The sequence below is a fragment of the Crocodylus siamensis genome, chromosome 4, assembly GCF_052110815.1.
Source record: "Crocodylus siamensis isolate JL-2025a chromosome 4, ASM5211081v1, whole genome shotgun sequence".
Taxonomy (NCBI): Eukaryota; Metazoa; Chordata; order Crocodylia; family Crocodylidae; genus Crocodylus; species Crocodylus siamensis.
In genome coordinates, this window is record NC_143398.1 from 174,732,926 (window position 1) to 174,753,347 (window position 20,422).

Below are 20,422 nucleotides of genomic sequence, written 5' to 3' on the forward strand. Positions count from 1 at the left end.
CCCGGCTTGCCCTAAATCTCTCGGTGCCGATATCAATTCTCTCCCAACCTCCTGACACTGGCAGACCCCAGGTTTGGGGGCCTGAAACCCACATGCCCCCGGCTAGAAACTCCCCGCGCTCCTGAGGAGCCAGGAGCCCCCTCCCTCGAGCCTGCACTCCTCGGCAGCGCCTTCCTCGGACCGCCTCGCCGGGCTGCCTCACTGCCCCCGGGGCAGCAGGAAGGACGCCCTCTCCCCCGGCCACAACGAAGCAGTGCCGGCCAGCAGCTCAAACTGGGGGGGGGGAGGGAGGCAGGCAGAGGCGTTTCCTCTGCGATGGAGTGGACCTGAAAAACTTTCCCCGCAGCGCCAGACCCAGGCCGGGAGCTGCCGAGGTCCCCGCCCGAGCAGCCGCCCCGCACTCACGTCCTCTGCACCGGCTTCCTCCGCTTCCTCCCCGCGTACATCTTCCCCGGCTCATGGGGACCCGGGGCCGGTGCTCCGCGGGCCGCCCCGGGGCCGCATCCTCGCCCCCTGCAGCGGCGGCGGCGAGTCGCAGGCGGGCGGCGCAGCGCTGGGGCGCTCCGACTCCGCCTGGCCGGCACTTGGCGGCGCCGCCTCCGCTCGCCCGCAGCGCCTCCGCGCCCCGCGGGCGGCCAATGGGCGCCGAGCCGCCGGGCTCTCTGCCCGCCCCGCCCCGCCCCGCCCTCGCGGCCTGGGGCCTGCGCGGCGCCTGCTCCCCTGCCCTCGCCCTCGCCCCAGCCGGTCTGGACACGACGGACTGGCCGCGTCGAGTGTGTGCTCGCCAGTAAACCGAAAACAAAAAAAAGGGGAAACAGCATCCTGCAGCAAGGGCAGGTCAGACTGCGGGTCCAGGACCTTGAGTTGGGCAAAGATTGGCTTTGGGAAAGGAACTGGGAATAAGGAACCCTCTTCAGCCTCAGGCTGCAACCTGGGACCTCCTGGTCAGCCTCCTGCTGGCCCTAGGCAAGCTGGCGGGGCGTGTCCCCAGGCAGAGTCCGTCCACTGGCTTCTTGGACTTGTTGGCGGGCCCGCTGGTGACACATAGGAGGTGCGCATGCACCCCCTGAGACTGGTGGTGCACCCCTGAAAGAAGCACTGCCAGCGGCACCTGCGGGCAGTCACCGCTCACTACCATCCCCTTGCTGCTGACACCGCCACCGACATCTGTGGACACTTACCAATTGCTGGCGGAGTCTGTGGATGGTCACCGACCGCCGGTGGCACTCACCACCCACCTCCCCACTGCTGACACCGCCATGGCTGCCTGCAGGATCTCCCCACTTGCCGCCACCATGCCCCCACTGCCACTGCTTGCAAGCTCTGGAGGCACATCAGGCTCTGCGGGCACACATTATTCGTAAGTGGGCTGGTGCCCCCACTGGGAGGACTCCTTGTCCACTTCTGCCCTTTGCTGCCATCCAACTTCTACCTTTCATTTGTCCCAAGTAACTACTGACATGCCCTTAATTCCTCCACCTTTATCAAGGGCATCTTTTAACTTTACATAGTGGGCATTGGCACATGTTCCAGATTGGCACATCAAAAGGCCCATGTCACATCCCAGGACCTACTGGTCAGCCTCTTCCTGGCCCTGGTCAAGCTTGCCATCTGTCTGACCAGGAAGGAGGCTCCAGCCCAGAAGCCCTCAGTGACTGTGGGGCCATCTTCCAGTCACGTTTCTGGGCAGTGTTTGCCCAGACAGGGTCCGTTCACTAGCTCCTTGGACTTGTTGGCAGTCCAGCAGGCACTAGCTGGTGTACTTTGCTTGGCATACCCCTCAAAGCACTTATCTACCTCTGACTCTCATTCCCATCCCTGTTCTGGTTTTAAATTGCCCCAAGGAATTTGTTGGTGTCCACCTGATAGTCCCCCTCTACGAACAGAAGTGTTCCTGTATGGGCACCTGCCCATGTCTCTTCTGTGTACCAAGCAGGCCTGTGTTGCACAGTGGCAGAGAGTTGATGTTGACAAGGAGAGTGAAGTGTGTAGACAAGGAGAGTGAAGTGTGTATGACCAGGGCTTTTTCCACTGTTCCCCTCTCACTTGCAGCCTCCAGCACTTAAGGTCCAGGAAGTTCTCATTCAGTGGCTGCATCCCTAACTCCCATGTTTCTTTCCTCCAACGATTTGTCTGATTCCTTCTTAAATCTGGCTAAACTTTCAGCTTATCTGGTAGCAATGAGTGCCACACTTGAATGACATGCTGTGTGAGAAAGAATTTTCTTTTGTTAGTTTTAAACTGAGGGTGGGAAGGTGATGACGATCAAGGCGGAACAGTTCCATAAAGCTGATATAAACAGGCTTTAAGGCTAGAAGTTGGCCAGGACTATGAAAGAAAGCAATGAAGACCAGGGAGATCCCTCCCCCCAGGCATTGGAAACCTGGCATTGAAGGGAGCTTCCCTGTCAGGTGATGTGAATCAGTGTGGTCAGGGCACTGCTTCAAAAGTACAACAGTCCCTTACATCAGCCAAGGATCTGGACCCAATATGCTTGCTGGCTAAACCCCTTCAGACAGCACTGGCTGTCTCACATCTGGGCTTATTTCATCATCCACCTGCACATAAACATTTACTCTTCTCAGCTGTAACGTTGCATGAGTTTTCGTTTTAAAATGTGCGTCCACTGGGGGAGATGAAAGCTTTGAGGCTGTTTCCAGGTGTTTCAACTGCTGGCTGTTTTCTCATGTATTCTGCTGCACATCACTATAGTTTCAATGCTTTCTGCATACGGTCCATTAAAAGAGCAAATTTCCTACTGGGTGTCCTGAAGCCTTGTCACTTCTCTCTTCATAGCAGCACCATCTCAATCTTCCCCCATTTTTCCCTGTTAAGAAGGGTATGGGGCACGGACATGTGGTGCACCCATATTTTCACTACTGCCTGCAGTTCTGATCTCCACATCATAAAAAAAACCATGTACTAACATTATAAAAGGTACAGAGGCAGGTAGCAAAAATCTATCAAAAGTATATAGAGCAGCTGCTGTAACCAGAAGACATTGAAAAGGCTAGGACTTTAGTCTGGAAAGAAGGCGGCCAAGAGGGCCTATGACAGAAGTCTCTAAAAATCATAAAGGGTGTGGATGAAGTGAAGAGGGAGCCATTATTTGTCTGGTCCCACAATAGAAGAACTAGAGGACAGCCAATGAAGTTACCAGGGTTCAAAATTGGATTAGACAAATTTATAAGGGACGGTTATAGTTAATAGCTCTCAGAGGATCTATCAAATGTATTCTCTGACATACCTATACCAATGATAGTTGATGCCAGGCAAAGTATGGCAAAGGATGGATCACTGTAGACATGTCCTGTTCATATACTCTCAAGCAGTGGTTCTCAAACTTTTTAGATTCAAGGCATCCCTTGGAAAATGCCAACTTTTAGTAAATAAATGCCTCTGCAAGCAAGTCAGTAGGGTCAGGGGGTTGACCTGTCATTTTTGCATTACAGTGATGATCATATCTTGGAAGGGGCCTCTTATCCACCCATATCTCCCCTTTCTTCTCCTAAAGGAGTGGAGAAATTGCCTTAGGAAGTGATCTATGGAAACGTTTTGAAAATTAATATCAGCCAGGTCTGTACCTTTTCTACTGTGTGTTCAGAATCATGGCATGGGTAATCAGGGAAGATCACATGACATGCAGGTAAAGTCCAAGGGACAGGTTCCCAGGGAGCCAGGAATCCAAAGCCAGAGTAAGGGGGGACCAGCAGCCAGTTCCAAGGTCAGTTCAGGGTGACCCAGGAGTCCAAACCAGAATTAAGTGTAAGAGCCAAGTCAAGGTGACCCAAAAATCAGAGCTCGAGATCCATAAAGTAAAAAAAAAAGGTCAGGAATAAGGGCAAAGGAATAAGGGCAAAGGTGGCAAAGGCCTACAGCAAGGCAGCAGCCCTAGATTTCAGGAGGGCGGACTTCAATGAGCTAAGGAGAATAGTCGGGGAAGCACTGAGGTCCCAGGGGGGAGGGGAGCCAGGTGTCCAAGAAGAGTGGTCGCTTCTTAAGGAGACGATCCTCCAAGCCCAAAGGAAGGCAGTCCCAACACGGATCACAGGGAGCAGGAGGGCACAAAAGCCCCCATGGCTCACCAAAAGCATCCTGGAATGTCTTCTAGCTAAAAGAGAGGCGCACACCCAATGGAAAGGAGGGGCCATCACCAGGGATGGCTATACTGCGGTTGCTCGGGGATGCAGGGGGGCAGTCAGGAAGGCCAAGGTGGAGATGGAACTGGGACTAGCTTCCCGGATCAAGGACAACAAGAAGTCCTTTTTTAAATACATAGGGGGCAAAAAGAAGGTTCCGGGTAACGTGGGGCCCCTGCAGGACACGGTAGGAAATTTGGTCGTCACACCAGACGACAAAGCCAACATATTTAACAATTTCTTTGCCTCCATTTTCCTGAGCAGGGACCGGAACAGACACCCCCCCCCCCGGGCCCCCCTTAGGCCCCAGGGGAGGCACACCTAGGCCAAGGGTTAGTAAGGAACTAGTTAGGGAACTTCTGGAGGGACTGGATATATTCAATCAGCTGGTCTGGATGATCTCCACCCCAGAGTGCTGAGGGAATTAGCTGAGGTCATTGCGGGACCCCTGGCACGGCTGTACGAGCACTCGTGGTGCTCTGGTGTGGTACCAGAGGACTGGAAGAGGGCCAATGTGGTGCCCATCTTCAAAAAGGGGAGGAAGGAGGACCTGGGAAACTATAGGCCAGTTAGTCTTTCCTCGATCCTGGGCAAACTTTCTGAGAAAATTATTCTGGCGCATGTCCATGAGGGGCCAGCAGGGGAGATTATGTTTAGGGGCAACCAACATGGGTTCATTAGAGGCAGGTCCTGTCAGACCAGCCTGGTGGCCTTCCACAACCAGGTCACCAAATCCTTAGATGCAGGGGTAGCAGTGGACATAGTCTTTCTGGACTTTCGGAAGGCCTTCAACACTGTCTCTCACCCCATTCTCATTAAGAAACTGGGGGGCTGTGGTGTCGACACCCACACAGTCAAATGGGTCACTAACTGGCTGGTGGGCCGCACCCAGAGAGTGGTGTGAATGGGTCATTTTCGACCTGGAGGGATGCGGGCAGTGGGGTTCCTCAGGGCTCGGTCCTCGGGCCCGCACTGTTCAACATCTTCATCAGCGACTTGGACGAGGGGGTAAAAAGCACCCTGTTCAAATTAGTTGATGACACTAAGATGCGGGGGGATGTGGGCATGCTAGAAGGGAGGAATAGGCTGCAATCGGACCTAGACAGGTTACAAGGGTAGGCGGACGAGAATAGGATGGGATTCAACACCAACAAGTGCAAAGTGATGTACCTGGGAAGGAAGAACCAGCAGCATACCTACAGGCTGGGGGAACTCCCCTCTCATCAGTGCAGAGGCAGAAAAGGATCTTGGAGTCATCATTGATGCTAAGATGAACATGGGCCGGCAGTGTGGAGAGGCAGTTAGGAAGGCCAACTGCACCTTGTCATGCATCCACAGATGCATCTCAGGCAGGTCCAAGGAGGTGATCCTCCCCCTCTATGCAGCACTGGTCAGGCCGCAGTTGGAGTACTGCGTCCAGTTCTGGGCGCCGCACTTCAGGAGGGATGTGGACAACATGGAGAGGGTCCAGAGGAGAGCCACTCGCATGATCAGAGGGCACCAGGGCAGGCATTATGAGGAGAGGCTACGGGACCTGAACCTGTTCAGACTCCACAAGAGAAGGCTGAGGGGGGATCTAGTGGCCTGTTACAAACTAGTCAGGGGAGACCAGCAGGCACTGGGGGAGTCCCTGTTCCCCCGAGCACTGCCAGGAAAGACCAGGAATAATGGTCACAAGCTGGCAGAGGGTAGATTTAGGCTAGATATCAGGAGGCGCTACTTCACTGTCACGGCGGCTAGGATCTGGAACCAACTTCCAAGCGAAGTGGTGCTGGCTCCTACCCTGGGGGTCTTTAAGACGAGGGTAGACAATCACCTTGCTGGAGTCATTTGACCCCAATACTCTTTCCTGCCATGGCAGGGGGTCGGACTTAATGATCTGCTCAGGTCCCTTCCGACCCTAGAAACTATGAAACTTATGAAACTAAGTACCTAAGTCTTTGCCCAGACAGAATACTGAGAGGTAGGCCTAGCTTTTAAGGCTGAAGCAGAGAAGACCTGTTGCCTGTGGCCTCAGAGGGCTGGCCACCCTGATTGCCCCACTAGGACCAGCTGGGCAAGTGGGACAAGTGGTACCTGCTCATCTGCCACCTCAGGGGATGAATTGCCCTTGATCCTCAAATTGGGACCAGCTGGGTCCAGGGCTGTCATGTGGCCTCATTATACTATCTTCCTCCACAGAATGAGGGCTTGAAACATCTGATGTTTCACCTTAAGTATATCTACACCACAGCAAAAGTATTTAGACATGAGGTCAAAGAAGTAACCTCTGCCTACTTACTTCTGCTCTGCACTCATCAACCTTGGAAAAGAAGCGGTAAGGGTGTCTCAGCAGTTTGTTCAGCACCCACATTTCCAGTGAGCTCAGAAGTGGCCTTGGAGTGTCCCAGAGAATCCTGACAACCTCACTTCTGCAATTGACTTAGACCAGGAGTGGGTAGTGGGTTGAGAACCAGATCAGTGGTTCTCGAGCTTTTTAGACTTGAGGCACATTTCAGCAGGCTCAAGGTCCCCCTTGGAAAATGCCAGGTCTTACATTTCATCCATATCTTGATGATGGAAAAATAATATAGCAATTCTTCTGTTGAAAAGAATCCAGAAAGCCCACAACAGGTCAGAACATTTTTGACATTATGGATGCCTATTTGAAATGTCTGTGTTTATGTTGTGAATCATGTGTAGGTGCTTTCATACCTAGCCATGCTAATATTGTGTGGCACCCTGGTTGAGAATTACTGGGGTAGACAGACCCTGCTATTTTGGTAGAACATCTGAAGAGTCTGCTGCCATGGTGTGGACATTTGCATTAACTGGGTCCTCAGTTGGGTGCCAATCATTGCCAAATGTAATGACGGCCCCCAGATGGAGCCCCTTACACATCTGAGTGTTGAACTTCATTTGGCTCCAGTCTGCCCAACTCTCCAGCCTGTCCAGGTCTGCCTATATCTGCAACCTTTCTTCTGGCATGGCCACACTCCCCCATAACTTGGTGTTAGGTGTGTATCCTTTCACTTCAAAAGAAAAATACCCTCTAGTACAACAGTGGGTGATTGATGTATTTTTTTCCCCTTTGAAGATGTCATTATGCACTAGGGTTGTTGGGCTGGTCTTCTGAAGTTATGAGGCAAGGCAGGCAGATCATCTGAGCAGGAGCATGCTTAAGAAATGAGACCTTTTTGTTATAGGCTGGTTAAACTGGTTTCTAACTAGTTTGTTCCACTCCAGGGCCTGCAGAAGGGGATGAGTATGAAGTGGCATAGCCATTCCTGCTAATAATGGCGAGCAAAGCGCAGCAGAACTGAAGTTTTCATACAGTTGCATGCCAAGGCTTTGCTGCTGCTAGAGGTGGAAAACAGATTGTCTGTTGATCTCATGCTATGGGGTGGCTCCTTTCTTGTGATGTGGGTGTGCCCAAGGTCACACAAGGAACCTATGGCAGAGCACAGCTGTCCTAAGGCCAGGGATAGACTCTCATCCATCAGGCTATCTTTCCTCCATGTTCCACCTTATGCAGAAGCATATAGGATGCTTATAAGGGACTATAACTAGTTCCCTCCCGTCCCACTGGAACCCTGTGCCGATGCTCCGATCCATGCCTTTGTGGCTGCCAGGCACACTGCCTGTCTGAGATGTGGGTGTTGCTGTCAGCACCAGATGCTGCACTCCTTCCTAATCTGGACAGTATTTTCTCTCCTGAGTGACAGGCACAACTAGTGCCAGCTCTGCAAAAACCAATGGGGACCTTGCCTTTGTAAAGCTGTCCCCTCCAGCTGTCAGCAGAAGTTTGTTTTCATTTAGGGAATGGGACAGAAATGTTCACATGTTGTTGCCATGTCAGCTGTGCACAGAGTGAGTTGGAGCCACTGTGGCTCTGCCAGGCAGAGGATGAAGATGGAGGGAAGCAGCGATGAAGGAAAAGCAGACAGATATAGTGAAAGAGGGAGGCAAAGTATCAGCAGAGCAGAACAGGCTGCAGATGGGGTCAGGCAGCTCCCAACCAGCAACAAGCCAGCACTGTAGCAAGCCAGAGCTAAGCAGGATGCATCTGACACTCTCTCTGGGGCATTCACAAAGAAAGTGGTGAAACCAACATAGTCAGATCCAGTCCCAAGGCTCTGGAATGGGAAACAAGACAGCAAGCAATGGGAGGTAGGGAAGTAACCCTGTCCTTCCCCTGCATTTGAAGTTTCATTTAGAATCAAAGCACTGTTACTTTTTGCCTTGAGGATCAGTCCCCAAAAGATGGTCACTTGGGGCAAACACCCTACAAAGTGATTCTTCCTTGATATCATGAGTAATTCATGCTCCCACCATAGCTGTCTACAGCTGGGACTTGGGGCTGTGGAAACTCCAGCCATGGGCGCAGACAGACAACACCTTTAAGGATAACTTGATACTGGGGGGTTGTTTTCAGTCAGCTGCACCAGCTCTGGGTAGGCTGTCCTGAGGCTGGCTCCACTACGGGAGAAGTAACACAATACACATTACACTTAGATCATACTAGATCTGTGAACATGCTGTGTGTAGTTGCATATTAAGGGTAAATACATTTTTTGCCTGCACAGCTCTGACTTGCTACTAGATGGCTGGCAAGCAGGGTGTGCCTAGGAGCCAGGGCACCTGGGTTCTCTCTGTCTCGCTGCTCTGAATGGGGAGGGAGCTGGGTACAGCCTGGAGAAGTGAAAATTGCTCTTTCTATCTCTGTTGGGAAGACTGAAGTTAACCCAAACATGTGCTAGGTAATACAGCCCAGAGTTAACCCTTGCCTGAAGTGCCATAACTTGGAGAGGCTCAGAGGGCACTTAGCAGGTGTGAACAAGCTTTTACATGCAGATGCTCACAGTTTAAGTGCCTTTAGTACTGTCTAACTGTAAGGTGTAACTGGATCTAAAATGAAAATTTAGCTTTTGGCCACCAGGTGGAGCAAGTTAGCGAAGAACCAGCTAGCTACACCCAATGAGTGACACCCTGGAGGCAAGAGAATATGGGACCTGTTCTCCATCTCTTGCATTGGCACCACTAGCTCCTATCAACCCCACTGGGAAAGATAATGGATACAGCACAGGGAATAAAGAGGTAAGAGAGCAAAGAGATTGTGAAAGTAACATGAGAGAGACTGAGGGAGAAGGCAGAGATGGACAAGAGGAGCAAAGCAAGGGAAGAAACCAAAATCCAGGAGGGATCTAGCCTCAGCCTTCATAGGCAGGAAGGTTTTCTTTCTTAAAGGGATATTCTAGGCTTTTTTTATCCTACAAACACTGTATGTGGGGCATGAATGACTATGAAGAATACGGAGGTCCTGATGCTCCATGTGTATTTTGATTGCCCCTTAAAGGAAAAGGGAGCTTTGAATGTAAGGGGATAGTAGGATTGGGTCCTTTTAGGACTAAGAACCATTTTGCAATATTGTATTGCATGGGGAGATGAGAAATGGAAAGTAAAATGTGGTTACAGACCTGCTGGGAACATGGATTGTGTTATGAGCACCACTCAGTTATAAAGTATGTGCTAATGGAGCTGAGTCCATCAGCTAAAGCAGTGGTTCTCAACCTCGTCAGGGTCCAGGCACCCTCCCCAACACTCTTTTGACTCTGGTGGCATCCCCAGTTGAGAACCAATGTTGCTACTGCCTCAGATTATCTCAATGGTTCTCACCTGGGTTTTGCTGCCTCCAGGTCAAAGTGCCCCATGTGCCTGCTACACAGGCAGCCCAGGAAGGGCACGAAATGGTGAACAGCATTACGCTACTGTATAAATGCATGGTGCACCCATATCTTGACTACTAACTGCTGTTCTGATCTCAGCATCTTTAACAAAAAAGGTGAAGTAGAATTAGAAAAGGTACTGAGAAGGGTAGCAGAAATAATCAGAGGTATAGAGCTGCTGTTGTAACCAGGAGACATTGAAAAGGCTAGGACTTTAGTCTGGGAAGAAGGCGGCCAAGAAAGCCTATGATAGAGATCTCTAAAAATCATGTGGATGAAGCAAATAGGGAGCTATTATTCGTCTAGTCCCAGAATACAAGAATTAGAGCATAAGGCTGCAGGTCTGATTGATAAGGGCTATACAGTATCAACTAGCTCCTGCCTGCTTTAAATCAGAGCCTTAACACAGGAAGAGCACGCAAGGCAGTTTTACCTGTCTTTTGCCATGGTAGCAGTAGCACCTGTGTCAGGGTATCTCTCAGATGAGTATTGCAATACCCAAATTGAGAACCAGTGAGCTAGAGTCAGTAGCATTGTTCATTGTTCCAGATTTTTTAAATATATTATTTTGGGGGAAAAATTACAATTTTATTTTCACCCATTCTCCTTTTCTTTTTCTGTTATCCCACCGCATGTAACAATACAAATGTGGTGATTTCTCCCCCAAGTCTTTTTCAATGCTCTAACTTTTCAAAACTTGTCCAAAGTCAGAGAAGCTACAAGATGGCAAAAGGAAAAAAAAAGCTCTGGAATACGTCAGAGTTTCTGGAACTTCTGAAGCCCGTGCAACCTTAATTCAAACCCCTGTGTGTGTGCATTAAGGCTGTTTATAATTACAAGATAGCATACTATTTTTTCCCAAGAATTCCCTACCTCGTTCAGGTTAGATGCCCAAGGACTAAATTAAAGATGTGAGGACAACTGTAAGTGGCATTTTTGGAACTTCAAGGACTGGATTCTGTAATCTGAATAACGTTCTCTGGAGGTAGCTTGTGTATTTGTTCATTGGCAGCACGAGTGCACAGAGTCTGAGGCACATGCTTCTCTTTGACTTGGAATGTTAAAACAAAAAGGAAGCTAAAAAAACCCAGCACACTGGGTAAACAAATCTAATCCCACGTTATGGAACAAACTGCTCTGTGTTGCATAAGTATATCCTCCACAGGAGTAACTGAGTGACCACAGGGCACTGAGCGGTGCACCGTAAAGAGCAGAGCTTGATAACAGTAGGCAAAAGAGAAAATGCCAGTGGTTTGGACCTTCCATTTCAAGGACTATTTTAGTTTCATTTGGGCTACTCACACAGCCACAGCATGAGTCACCACAGCATGTCACCAGCATCCCGTATCAAATGCTTGCTGTAATAATGTGCTGCTCCAAGTCCCTGCTGCTGAAAGAGGCAGGCTTTGAATATCTATAGGATTTTCCATATGAAACAAAAATGCCTTTACAAGGACTAATGAATCCTACTTTATAACAGTCGTGCAGTGTATGTATGGTCGCATTTTATAAATGAGGGAAGTGGCAAGGGGGAGGGGAGGGAGAGGGGAAGAAGGGGAGACTGAGTAGGCCACTATGGTTCTAGTGATGTCAGGGGAGTTTTACCACTTAGTTCAATGGCAGCACTTGACATGATCAAGATTGCATGAGAATTTTGCTCTCATTTAAGGTTAAGCCCTAGAATTGCCAACTCTCATGATATTCATCATGAGTGTCATAGGATTTGGTATAAGTCAGGAAGAGATGCACTTTATGGACTAACTGAATCAGAAATGCATCAGCTTTTGTAAGCAAGAGCTCACTTCATTAGATGCTTATGCATCAGAAAGCTGATGTATCTCTGATTTAGTTAGTCTAGAAGGTGCATCTCTACCTTGCTTTTGGCTGACTTCAGGGATTTGGTAAGTTTCTTAAAGCCCCAGGTTTTGGAGTCATGTGAACGCATAGCACTCATAGCCTTTCCTTCCAGAAAAAAAGGGCAAGGTCTCTTCTCCATGCCCGTGCACCCTCTACCCACTGCAGCAGTCTGACAGTGCAGGCTACTGCTTGGCTCTGGCCTGCTGCCACCTGCAACAGAATCCACCCCTTTGGACCTGCGGCCCCAAGGCCGTGCCCCTGCCAGTTTCAGATGAGGTGACCCCTCTCTGCCATCTGGGAAGCTATCGCTTAGAAGATGCGCTTCTTGTGGCTTCTTTTGAACTGTCAAAGCATGTCCTGTTGGCCCCAAGTGGCCAATAGTTTCGTCATCTTGTCTGCCCTCCAGCTGGGTCCCCAGTGCTGGCCCTGGACAGGCTCCTCTGCATGGGTCTTGCCACTTTTCTCACCAGCAGATATCCCGGTGTTCCCTGTTTACAAATTGCAAATACTCTGATAGGAAACCCAAATTCTCTCATTAAAATACCCAAAATAGCATTCTTCCACTGTTAAAATGAAATGCCACTATATAGAGAGAGATCAGTTGGGCAATATTTTATTGATATATTTACAAGTGTAAAGCAACTGGGGGGGCTGTGGGGAGTTTGTGGGTATGTGTAGGTTTTGTGGGGGTGAGGTTTAGGGGGGTATAGGGCTTGTGATGGAGTTTGGGGTTGGGTATGTGGGTGAGGGGTTTGTGGGAGTGGTTTGGGGATGTGGGTATTGTGGGTGGATTGTGGTGGGACTATGGATGTTGGGGGGCTGCTCAGGAGGAGTGGGTCCCCTGCCCCCCCCCACATAGCACATGGACTGCCCCCCCCCCACAGGGCCCACAACTCCCTGCAGCAGCAGCAGCAGCCATGGGGCCAGAGCCCCCAGTGGTGCAACACACCCCCAATCGCATCAGACTTGGTGCTGCCTGTGCTGTGTCTCACAGGGCCAGCCTGACTCTGTATGGGGCCATGCAGCTTCAGGCAGCACCAGGGCTGCTCAGGCGTCACCCAGAGCCCAGAACCCAGCCCCGCTTGCAGGGACCGTGTGTCACACCAGGCCAGGTCCTGCCGCCATGGGCCCTGTGCACCATCGAGCCAGGCCGGTTCCATGGAGGCAGGACCTGGCCCAGTGTGATACATGGTCCCTGCAAGCAGGGCCAGGCCCCAGGTGGCAGCCTGAGCAGCCCCAGTGCTGCCTGAAGCTGCAGAGTCCCATGCTGTACCAGGCCCGCGCCAAGCGGCACGGGGGGGTGCCGGCTCTGAGGCAGCTAGTGCTGCATTGTACCACGGGGGGACTCTGGCTGCAGCGGCATCCATGGCCACTGCTGCTCTGGGGTGGGGGGGAACACTATGGGCCCTGCAGAGGACCCACACCCCCCGACCAGTCCTCCCACCCCAACACAACCCCCACACATCTACAACCCTCCCCAATCCCCTCCAGTCCCTACTTACTAGGAACTGTGCCCAGGTCACAGCTTTGCACTGCTCTTGCTTGCGCCGCTTGTGAATGCAGCATGCTACAGCAGCAGGGGGCACCATAGGGGGCAGCAGGGGCCAGATGCCGAGCCCTGTGCCGCCTTTTTTCCGGGTTGTTTTCCATTTGATCCCACGCTGCGTGGGAACTTTTTTAAATTCTCAGTGTGCCTCTTGCAGTATCTTAAACTGGTTAGAAACCAGAGGAAAAAATAAAAGGCACCCAACCTGATTTTTTTTGTTAATAATGTCATAGTTAAGCCAATTTCAAGATAGTGGGGGTCTTCTCATAGTTTCTGAACATTAGACAGGAAATACAATAATCTACACACAGTTTCTGCACTAGTTTAACTCAACCAGTTTAAACACAGTCCAGCACATAGCCAGCATGGGCTATGTGTCCGCTTCCTCTTCCTGCTGCCCCCAAGGTCTCTGGGATTTGCAGTTCACAATCATGACAGCAGGACTCTGCAGAGTTGCTCATCATTTCATTTTCCTGATTCCAGGTCCCTCATGGTTGCAGCCAGCAGTAAGTTTTTGGCAAGGCAGGGCAGGGCAGGGCAGGGCAGGGCAAGGCAGCTCTATACTTGGGGGAAGGGAAGTTTAACATCCCTCCCTGGCCCCAGACCCCAGGTGGGGTTTGCCTGGGGTGGGGGGCAGTCCCTGCTTCCCCTTATCCCCCTGCCAATTGTTCTCTGCTAGAGCAAACAGCACAGCACAGCCCAGGGCTGGAAAGCATGCTGGGATGCTTGGGGACTGTGATTTAACTTCAACCAGGAAGGGTTCATAGTTTCATAGTTGGTAGGGTCAGAAGGGACCTAAGCAGATCATCAAGTCCGACCACCTGCCATGGCAGTAAAGAGTACTGGGGTCAACCCCCCCAGCAAAGTGTTCATCCAGCCTCCTGTTAAAGACCCCCAGGGTAGGAGCCTGCACCACTTCTCTTGGAAGTTGGTTCCAGATCCCAGCCGCCCTGACCATGAAGTAACGCCTCCTGATATCTAGCCTGAATCTACCCTCTGCCAGCTTGTGACCATTATTTCTTGTCACTCCCAGTAGTGCTTGGGGGAACAGGGACTCCCTCAGTGCCTGCTGGTCCCCCCTGACTAGTTTGTAACAGACCACTAGATCCCCCCTCAGCCTTCTCTTGTGGAGTCTGAACAGGTTCAGGTCCCGCAGCCTCTCCTCGTAGGGCCTGCCCTTCTGACCCCTGATCTGAGTGGCCCCCCTCTAGACCCTATGTTGTCCACATCCCTCCTGAAGTGTGGCACCCAGAACTGGACACGGTACTCCAACTGCGGTCTGACCAATGTTGCATAGAGGGTTTGACCCAAATCAATTAAGTCTGGTATTATATTTAACCAGGTTTATCCTAAACCAGTTTCAGCCATTCTGAAACCGGTTTATGTGCACTGAACTTCTGTTCTGTTACAGTCTTGAACCAGTTTCTGATTACTTAAATTAGTTTATATGTAACTTCTGTCCCTAGCCTAAGTGGGCTTAGGCAGGGAAGTGGCTGCAGCATAAACCAATACAATTCTGAGTACAGAATCCCACTTTCTTTAGGGCTCAGGAAAGGCCCTTGGCCTTGCTTTCCTTTTCAAGAATGGGTTAAAGCTGTGGTTGTGAAGGTAGGAGTGGCAGGAGCTCACATGTAGGGGAGCTGGCCCTTTCTCCAGTGTCAGGAAAAGCAGTAAGGCCACCTCATTCCAGGAGGTTCTTCCCAAAAGCAATCTGTAACCAGGGCTTGGGGGTGAGATGGAGGCTGCTGTCCAGCCATGCTACACTGCATGGTACTGGTAAGATCCTTCCCATGGTAGGACCCCTGCCTCCCTGAAAAGGCATGTCTGCCCTGCAGAGACAGCCCTTCCTCTCCCTGTTTTTTAGGGCTGTCCCTTCATTTTTCTCCCTCCCCACTCCTTATTTAGGCAATACATGAAAAATGAGCGATTTCCACCAAGTATGTGGTTTTAGTATGAAACATACAGTAAATGAAGTTCTGCACAAAACCCCAGTTCCTAGAAGAAATCTTACTTTGTATTTAAAAAAAAAAAAAATCAAATTTCTAAACCTCATACTTAAATTCCTAAGTTCCATTTAGACACCTTCAGAATGGGATGGAATCTGACCCTTAGCCTCTGTGCCTCATAGCATTGCTCCAGTAATAAATACATTGAAGATTTGGGGTGTCAAGCCTCCATGCTGTCAGGTGCCATAACAGTACTTTCCAGAGCAGTGATTCTCAGTGAGGACACCCCTGGAATCAAGTGTTGCATTAATTATAATAAGATTATAATAGTTTCATTACTTATGCATGCTGTTTCCAGTTGGTTTAAAAATATACTTCCAGTTATGTTATTTTCTATATGCTGTAATAAATACATTATTTTTTAAATGGGGTGCTACTAAATTTTGAAAAGTTATGAAGGGGTGCCTCAAGTCTACAAAGCTTGTAAACCTCTGTTGTAGGATTAAAGTCCCCACTGGCTAACCTTTCTCAAATGAGCTGCCCCCAACACTCCCAGCCAATGCCTGTTTTACAGAACTATTTTTCTGACTCTAATGGTGTTTATAACAGATATATTAGCATTTAATGCTTTAATATATAGAAAAGACTTCTTAAATGTATTTGCTGCACATTAGCAGGACAAGCAGCTCTCTTGAACCACAGATCAGTCTCTCCATTAATTCTCTGATGCCTCTCTCAGAAACACTTTTAAGGCACAATTAGTACAAAGCTAATAGCATTTTAATATATAACATAGCAGTTAGCTTTCAATACAATCTCTTCTCCCACCCCCAAATTCATCCACCTACATACAGCATACAAAGAAATCATTAAGTGTAGAAGTATGTGCCAACAATTTTTATATATAATATACATATACAAACATGTAAAGACATAAAGTAACAGAGTGAGGTTTTAGATATACAAAAAAAAGTCTTCTCTTCTCTGAACTCTGATCAACAGTATATACGCCTGTATTTCTGACATTGTAGCTGTCTTGGTTGTAACACATAAGTTCTTGTCTTCTTATTTTTAGTCTACAGATAGCTAACATCTACTCTCTACATATCATTTGTTTTGGAATAGTTATGCCTGCTAGAGAATTATACCAGTTAAACAGCATCCATACTGGGAGGTGGCAGGCATCATGCTATTTTCACAATACAAGTACAGTTCATGGTACAACTTCTGTAAGCAAGGCCACAGAGTACTAAGGGAGGGAAGGTTTTCCAAAAGCACGAGGACAAGGACTTGAAGAGACCCATGTAATTGAGTCTGGAAGCAGTCGCATCATATAATCCTCTTTAGGAAATGATCAAGTGCCATCTTAAAACCTGGTTAGGTTTGTTGCTCCCACTAGCCTACTGGAAGACTTTTGCATAATGTCATTCCTCTGACAGTTCATGACCATCTTCTAACTTCCAGTCTAAAGTTATTAACAGCTAGTTTATCCCCAGCTGTTCTTGTGCCAATATTGTCCTTCAGCTTACATAACTCTTCTCTCTCCCAGACACGTACCTCCCTAAAGTATTTATAGAAAGCAGTCGCAGCTCCGTCAGCTTTCACTTTGTTAGACTGAAGGCTGTTTTGCTTCAAAGGAGCAGAGTGCTTTAGGAAACTTCAGGCCAGTCTCACTGATGCCAGTGATAGGCAAGCACTCGCACCAGGAAATGAATTAGACTTTGGAGACAGTTCTAACAATCCAGTGGAGTATGAAGTTGAAAATGATAAACTCAGAGCTGCTTTTCAAATATGAACATACATTTGGCACTGCCTTCTGCACTCTAGACAATATCATGGAAGCCCTTTTTCATTATGCTGGGGTATGGAATAGTTATAGCTTTCAGCTTAGTTTTGATAGTGTGTAGAGTCTTTAATTTGGAATGAAAAAGAAAACAGTTTTTGTCTCCCAAAGCGTTTGGAACCAATGGAATTCCTGATGCTGTTTCTTCTTATTCTTTTGTTGGGGTGGGGCTTTATTAAGGACTTACAAGGCTACCAGTTTTCATTGTTTTGGTATCACTGGTTTGCCATCAATTTGAATGGGAATTGAGAGCCCTTCAAGTCTCAGAAAGACCAAGCTCCAAGGCAGTGGAGCAAACATTTTTGGCAGGCACGCCACAAATTAGCCCCACCCTCTGCCAAGTGCCCCATATCCTCTTCTTTTGCCCAATCTGCTGCTCTGCTTCCTGCCTGCCTGCTGCTGTGCTGCCTGTCCCCTTCCCCAATTTGCCACATGCCACACAGGGGCTGCCTGTGCCATTTGTGCTGCAGGTTGGTCACTGCTACTCTAAGGTATTTACTAAAGTGAAAGTCATTCCAACATGAAAGACACTGAGGGTGCCTGTAGACATGCTGGAGGCCTGCTCTGACGCACTGTAATTACAGCGTGTCGGACCAGACTCTATTAATATCATGCATTAGCGTCCCTGAGCTTCAAAATGCCGGCAGATGCGCTTGAACTAAAGCTAACTGAATGAGTTTTAGTTCAAGCACCCCCACTGCTATTTTGAAACACAGGGATGAGATGCTGCAGCACTTTAATTAGAGCGGCTCTCACTTAAATGATAGCAAATGGGCTATTATAGCCCCCCCTTGTGAATTCAAAGGACTTGATTCAGCAAAGGGTCTACATGTTTTGCTCAACAGGGATAGAATTAAGCACATGCTTAATATTAAACACATTCTTAACTGTGTGCTTAACTTCCTACAGAGGTCCAAGGAGATGGATGTAAAGCACATACTTTATTTAAGCATGTGCAAAAATTATTTGCTGAATTGGGGCCAGTAAAAGAACAGATGCAGCCTGGGACTCAAACAACATCTCAAACTTCACTGAGAGATGGAACAGTAGAAGAGGCATTGATGTCTTCTGCTTAAGGTTGTGAGAACCCATGCATTTGAAATAGTAGACAATAAATGGCATAACAAAAATTGACCAAACTGTTAAACCTGGCAAAATTCTTGCTTTTAAGGTTCTGTATTTCACAATTAGAAAATGGCCTGGGTAGAAAAACAAATCAACTTTGGCAGATCAGTGGAAGTGTTTTCAGGAGGAGTACATAATTCCTAACCATGTAAGAGATCAGAAAGACAAAATTCAATCCCTGATTTCATACTGTGCTTCATGAACCATCTGAGTCATTGGGTTGAGTGCAAAATCCCAGTGGACAAGGTACAAAAATAAAGTAAGGCATCCCACTTGCTTGTTTTTTTTCCCCCCTCAGAGTGCCCATGTAAGGGCTAAGGCCACATAACCAAATGTCCTATAGGCAATTAGGGATAGACAACTATCAAGTGCAGAAACATATACAAAGGTCTTTTGCCATGTAGTGGCACATTGCTACATTTATCATTCTATATGACACAATAACATTACAAATTCTATATGTATGCTGAATCAATAGGTTGGGCTTTGAAGCTGCTACTTAAAGCAACATCTCCAAGGACACAGCTACACTGCTGCTTCTATGGCAAGCTGAAAAGTGGTGCTGAGAAGGACATCACACTCATTTGCTCCTGGCCAGCAATCATCAAAGGCTGGAAATTTGGGATATAGGTGGCTTAGAATGGGCCTGAGCAAATGCCAAAAAGTACGAGCAAAATGGAGAACCTGGGCATGTGATCAAGGACTTGCTAAACCTGCTACACTATCTAATTCTTATGTTTTGGCATGTGCTAAGCAAGAGCGAGCAACCAAGTAGAGACAGTTCTAGACTCACCACTTTGGTACAGCAAACATGCCCTAAGTCAACCATTACTCTGATCAGATTCAAGAATCTGGCACCAGCCCACCACTGTTATGAATTAGATAGGATGATACACAATAGGAAATAGATGTCAGGCTAAATCCTCCCAGTTATTCTTCTGCTAGATTCTCCTATTTGAAGAGGAAGACTTCATCCTGTGTTTTTTGCATGTCCTTTGGACCAAATTTTGTACTAAGCTATGCCTTGTGCATCTGCACAGAAGTCACTGCAATTGCACACAATATGTCAGGCAGTTACTGCAGTGGTTCCCAAACTGTAGCACATGAAGCCATGGTATATAATACCCAGATTGGACCAGCCTGTTCCTTCTCCCTTTCCCCTGATGAGTTTAATGTTAAGGGTGCACTGCAATTCATAAGAAGTTTTATTGTTTGACAAAGGTCTGTTGGTTCAGAATGTCTGACAGCCACTGACCCATTCTACTGCCAGACACCTGTGGCTTTTGATAGAAAAGCAAAAAAATACAAAAGACAAGTTGCCATATGCCTTGGCCCTTCTTACTTGTAGGGTTACTGGTTTATGCCCAATATATACTTTATATACAAGTTAAATAAGTCAGTATGATATAGGTACTATCCCTCTTAGAAGTGTTGGGTTGATCTCAGTCCTTTTGTCATTCGTGGTCACTAACTTGAGTGGTAAACATCAGGTTTACCAAGCACAGACTGGACTCAAAATGCCTGCACTCCATATCCTGGTGGTACCAAACATGTCTTCCAAATGGACCAGAGGTAAAGCACAAATAATTCTTACCTTGCTGTTCATACCATACCCTTGCCTCATTAAATTAGAACTCTGTGCATCAGAGTTCAAAGCATAAGACCACACAGCTGCCCAAGTTAATTCCTATTGCACCAGCTCAGGTATTTTTCTGACATGCCTCCACTGTTTTCACAATTGCCTGTCCTGGAAAACTTATTACAACTCCAAAGACTTGTTCCAGCATTGTCAGTTGGTTGCATTAGTACTTAATCTGAGTACTGGTTCTTAATTCTCACTGGTTTTATTCAGAAGGGTGAACAGAGGGCAGCATTAGAGAGACTTAGACTCTTTTGCACAAAATGCATAAGTGTAATTAACATTCAAGTGCATCTCTTTGGCATCCACAAAAGAGCATCTTAGAAATGTGTATTTGTTCACACGGAAAGCACAACACCAATAGAAATAATTATAAAAAATACTGAAATATTTACATGAAAGTTAATGTCTTGCAAATGGCAAGGACAACATTTTTTAAGGCCACATCTGTCCAAAGTCATCTTGCTCTATTGCTTCATCCTCTCTCAGTGTTTTGGGAAAAACATGCTGTCCTTTGCAACTGCAGGGGTGAATTCCATGGGAGCACTCTCTTCATTCTGGTGACACTGGTGAGCAGAAAAAAGGGGAAGTAAGTTCAAGTCATAGGCAAGGAAAAAAGTAA

General features: G+C 48.1%; 2 protein-coding genes across 3 annotated transcripts in view; both read right to left on the reverse strand.

Moving 5' to 3' along the window:
* The window catches only part of LOC149867195 (aryl hydrocarbon receptor-like), an 81,627-nt gene extending 80,981 nt beyond the window's left edge, over positions 1-646 (reverse strand). The window contains exon 1 of the mRNA XM_090044951.1: positions 406-646. Within this exon, the coding sequence (XP_089901077.1) occupies positions 406-446 (41 nt within the window). The 5' untranslated portion in view covers positions 447-646. The remainder of the gene's footprint in view (positions 1-405) is intronic.
* A 15,305-nt stretch (positions 647-15,951) lies between these two features.
* LOC149867196 (aryl hydrocarbon receptor-like) overlaps positions 15,952-20,422 on the reverse strand; it is a 121,797-nt gene continuing 117,326 nt past the window's right edge. For both annotated transcript variants that reach the window (XM_090044952.1, XM_090044953.1), the window contains one exon: positions 15,952-20,366. In XM_090044952.1, coding sequence (XP_089901078.1) covers positions 20,286-20,366 — 81 coding nt within the window. In that variant the 3' untranslated portion in view covers positions 15,952-20,285. The remainder of the gene's footprint in view (positions 20,367-20,422) is intronic.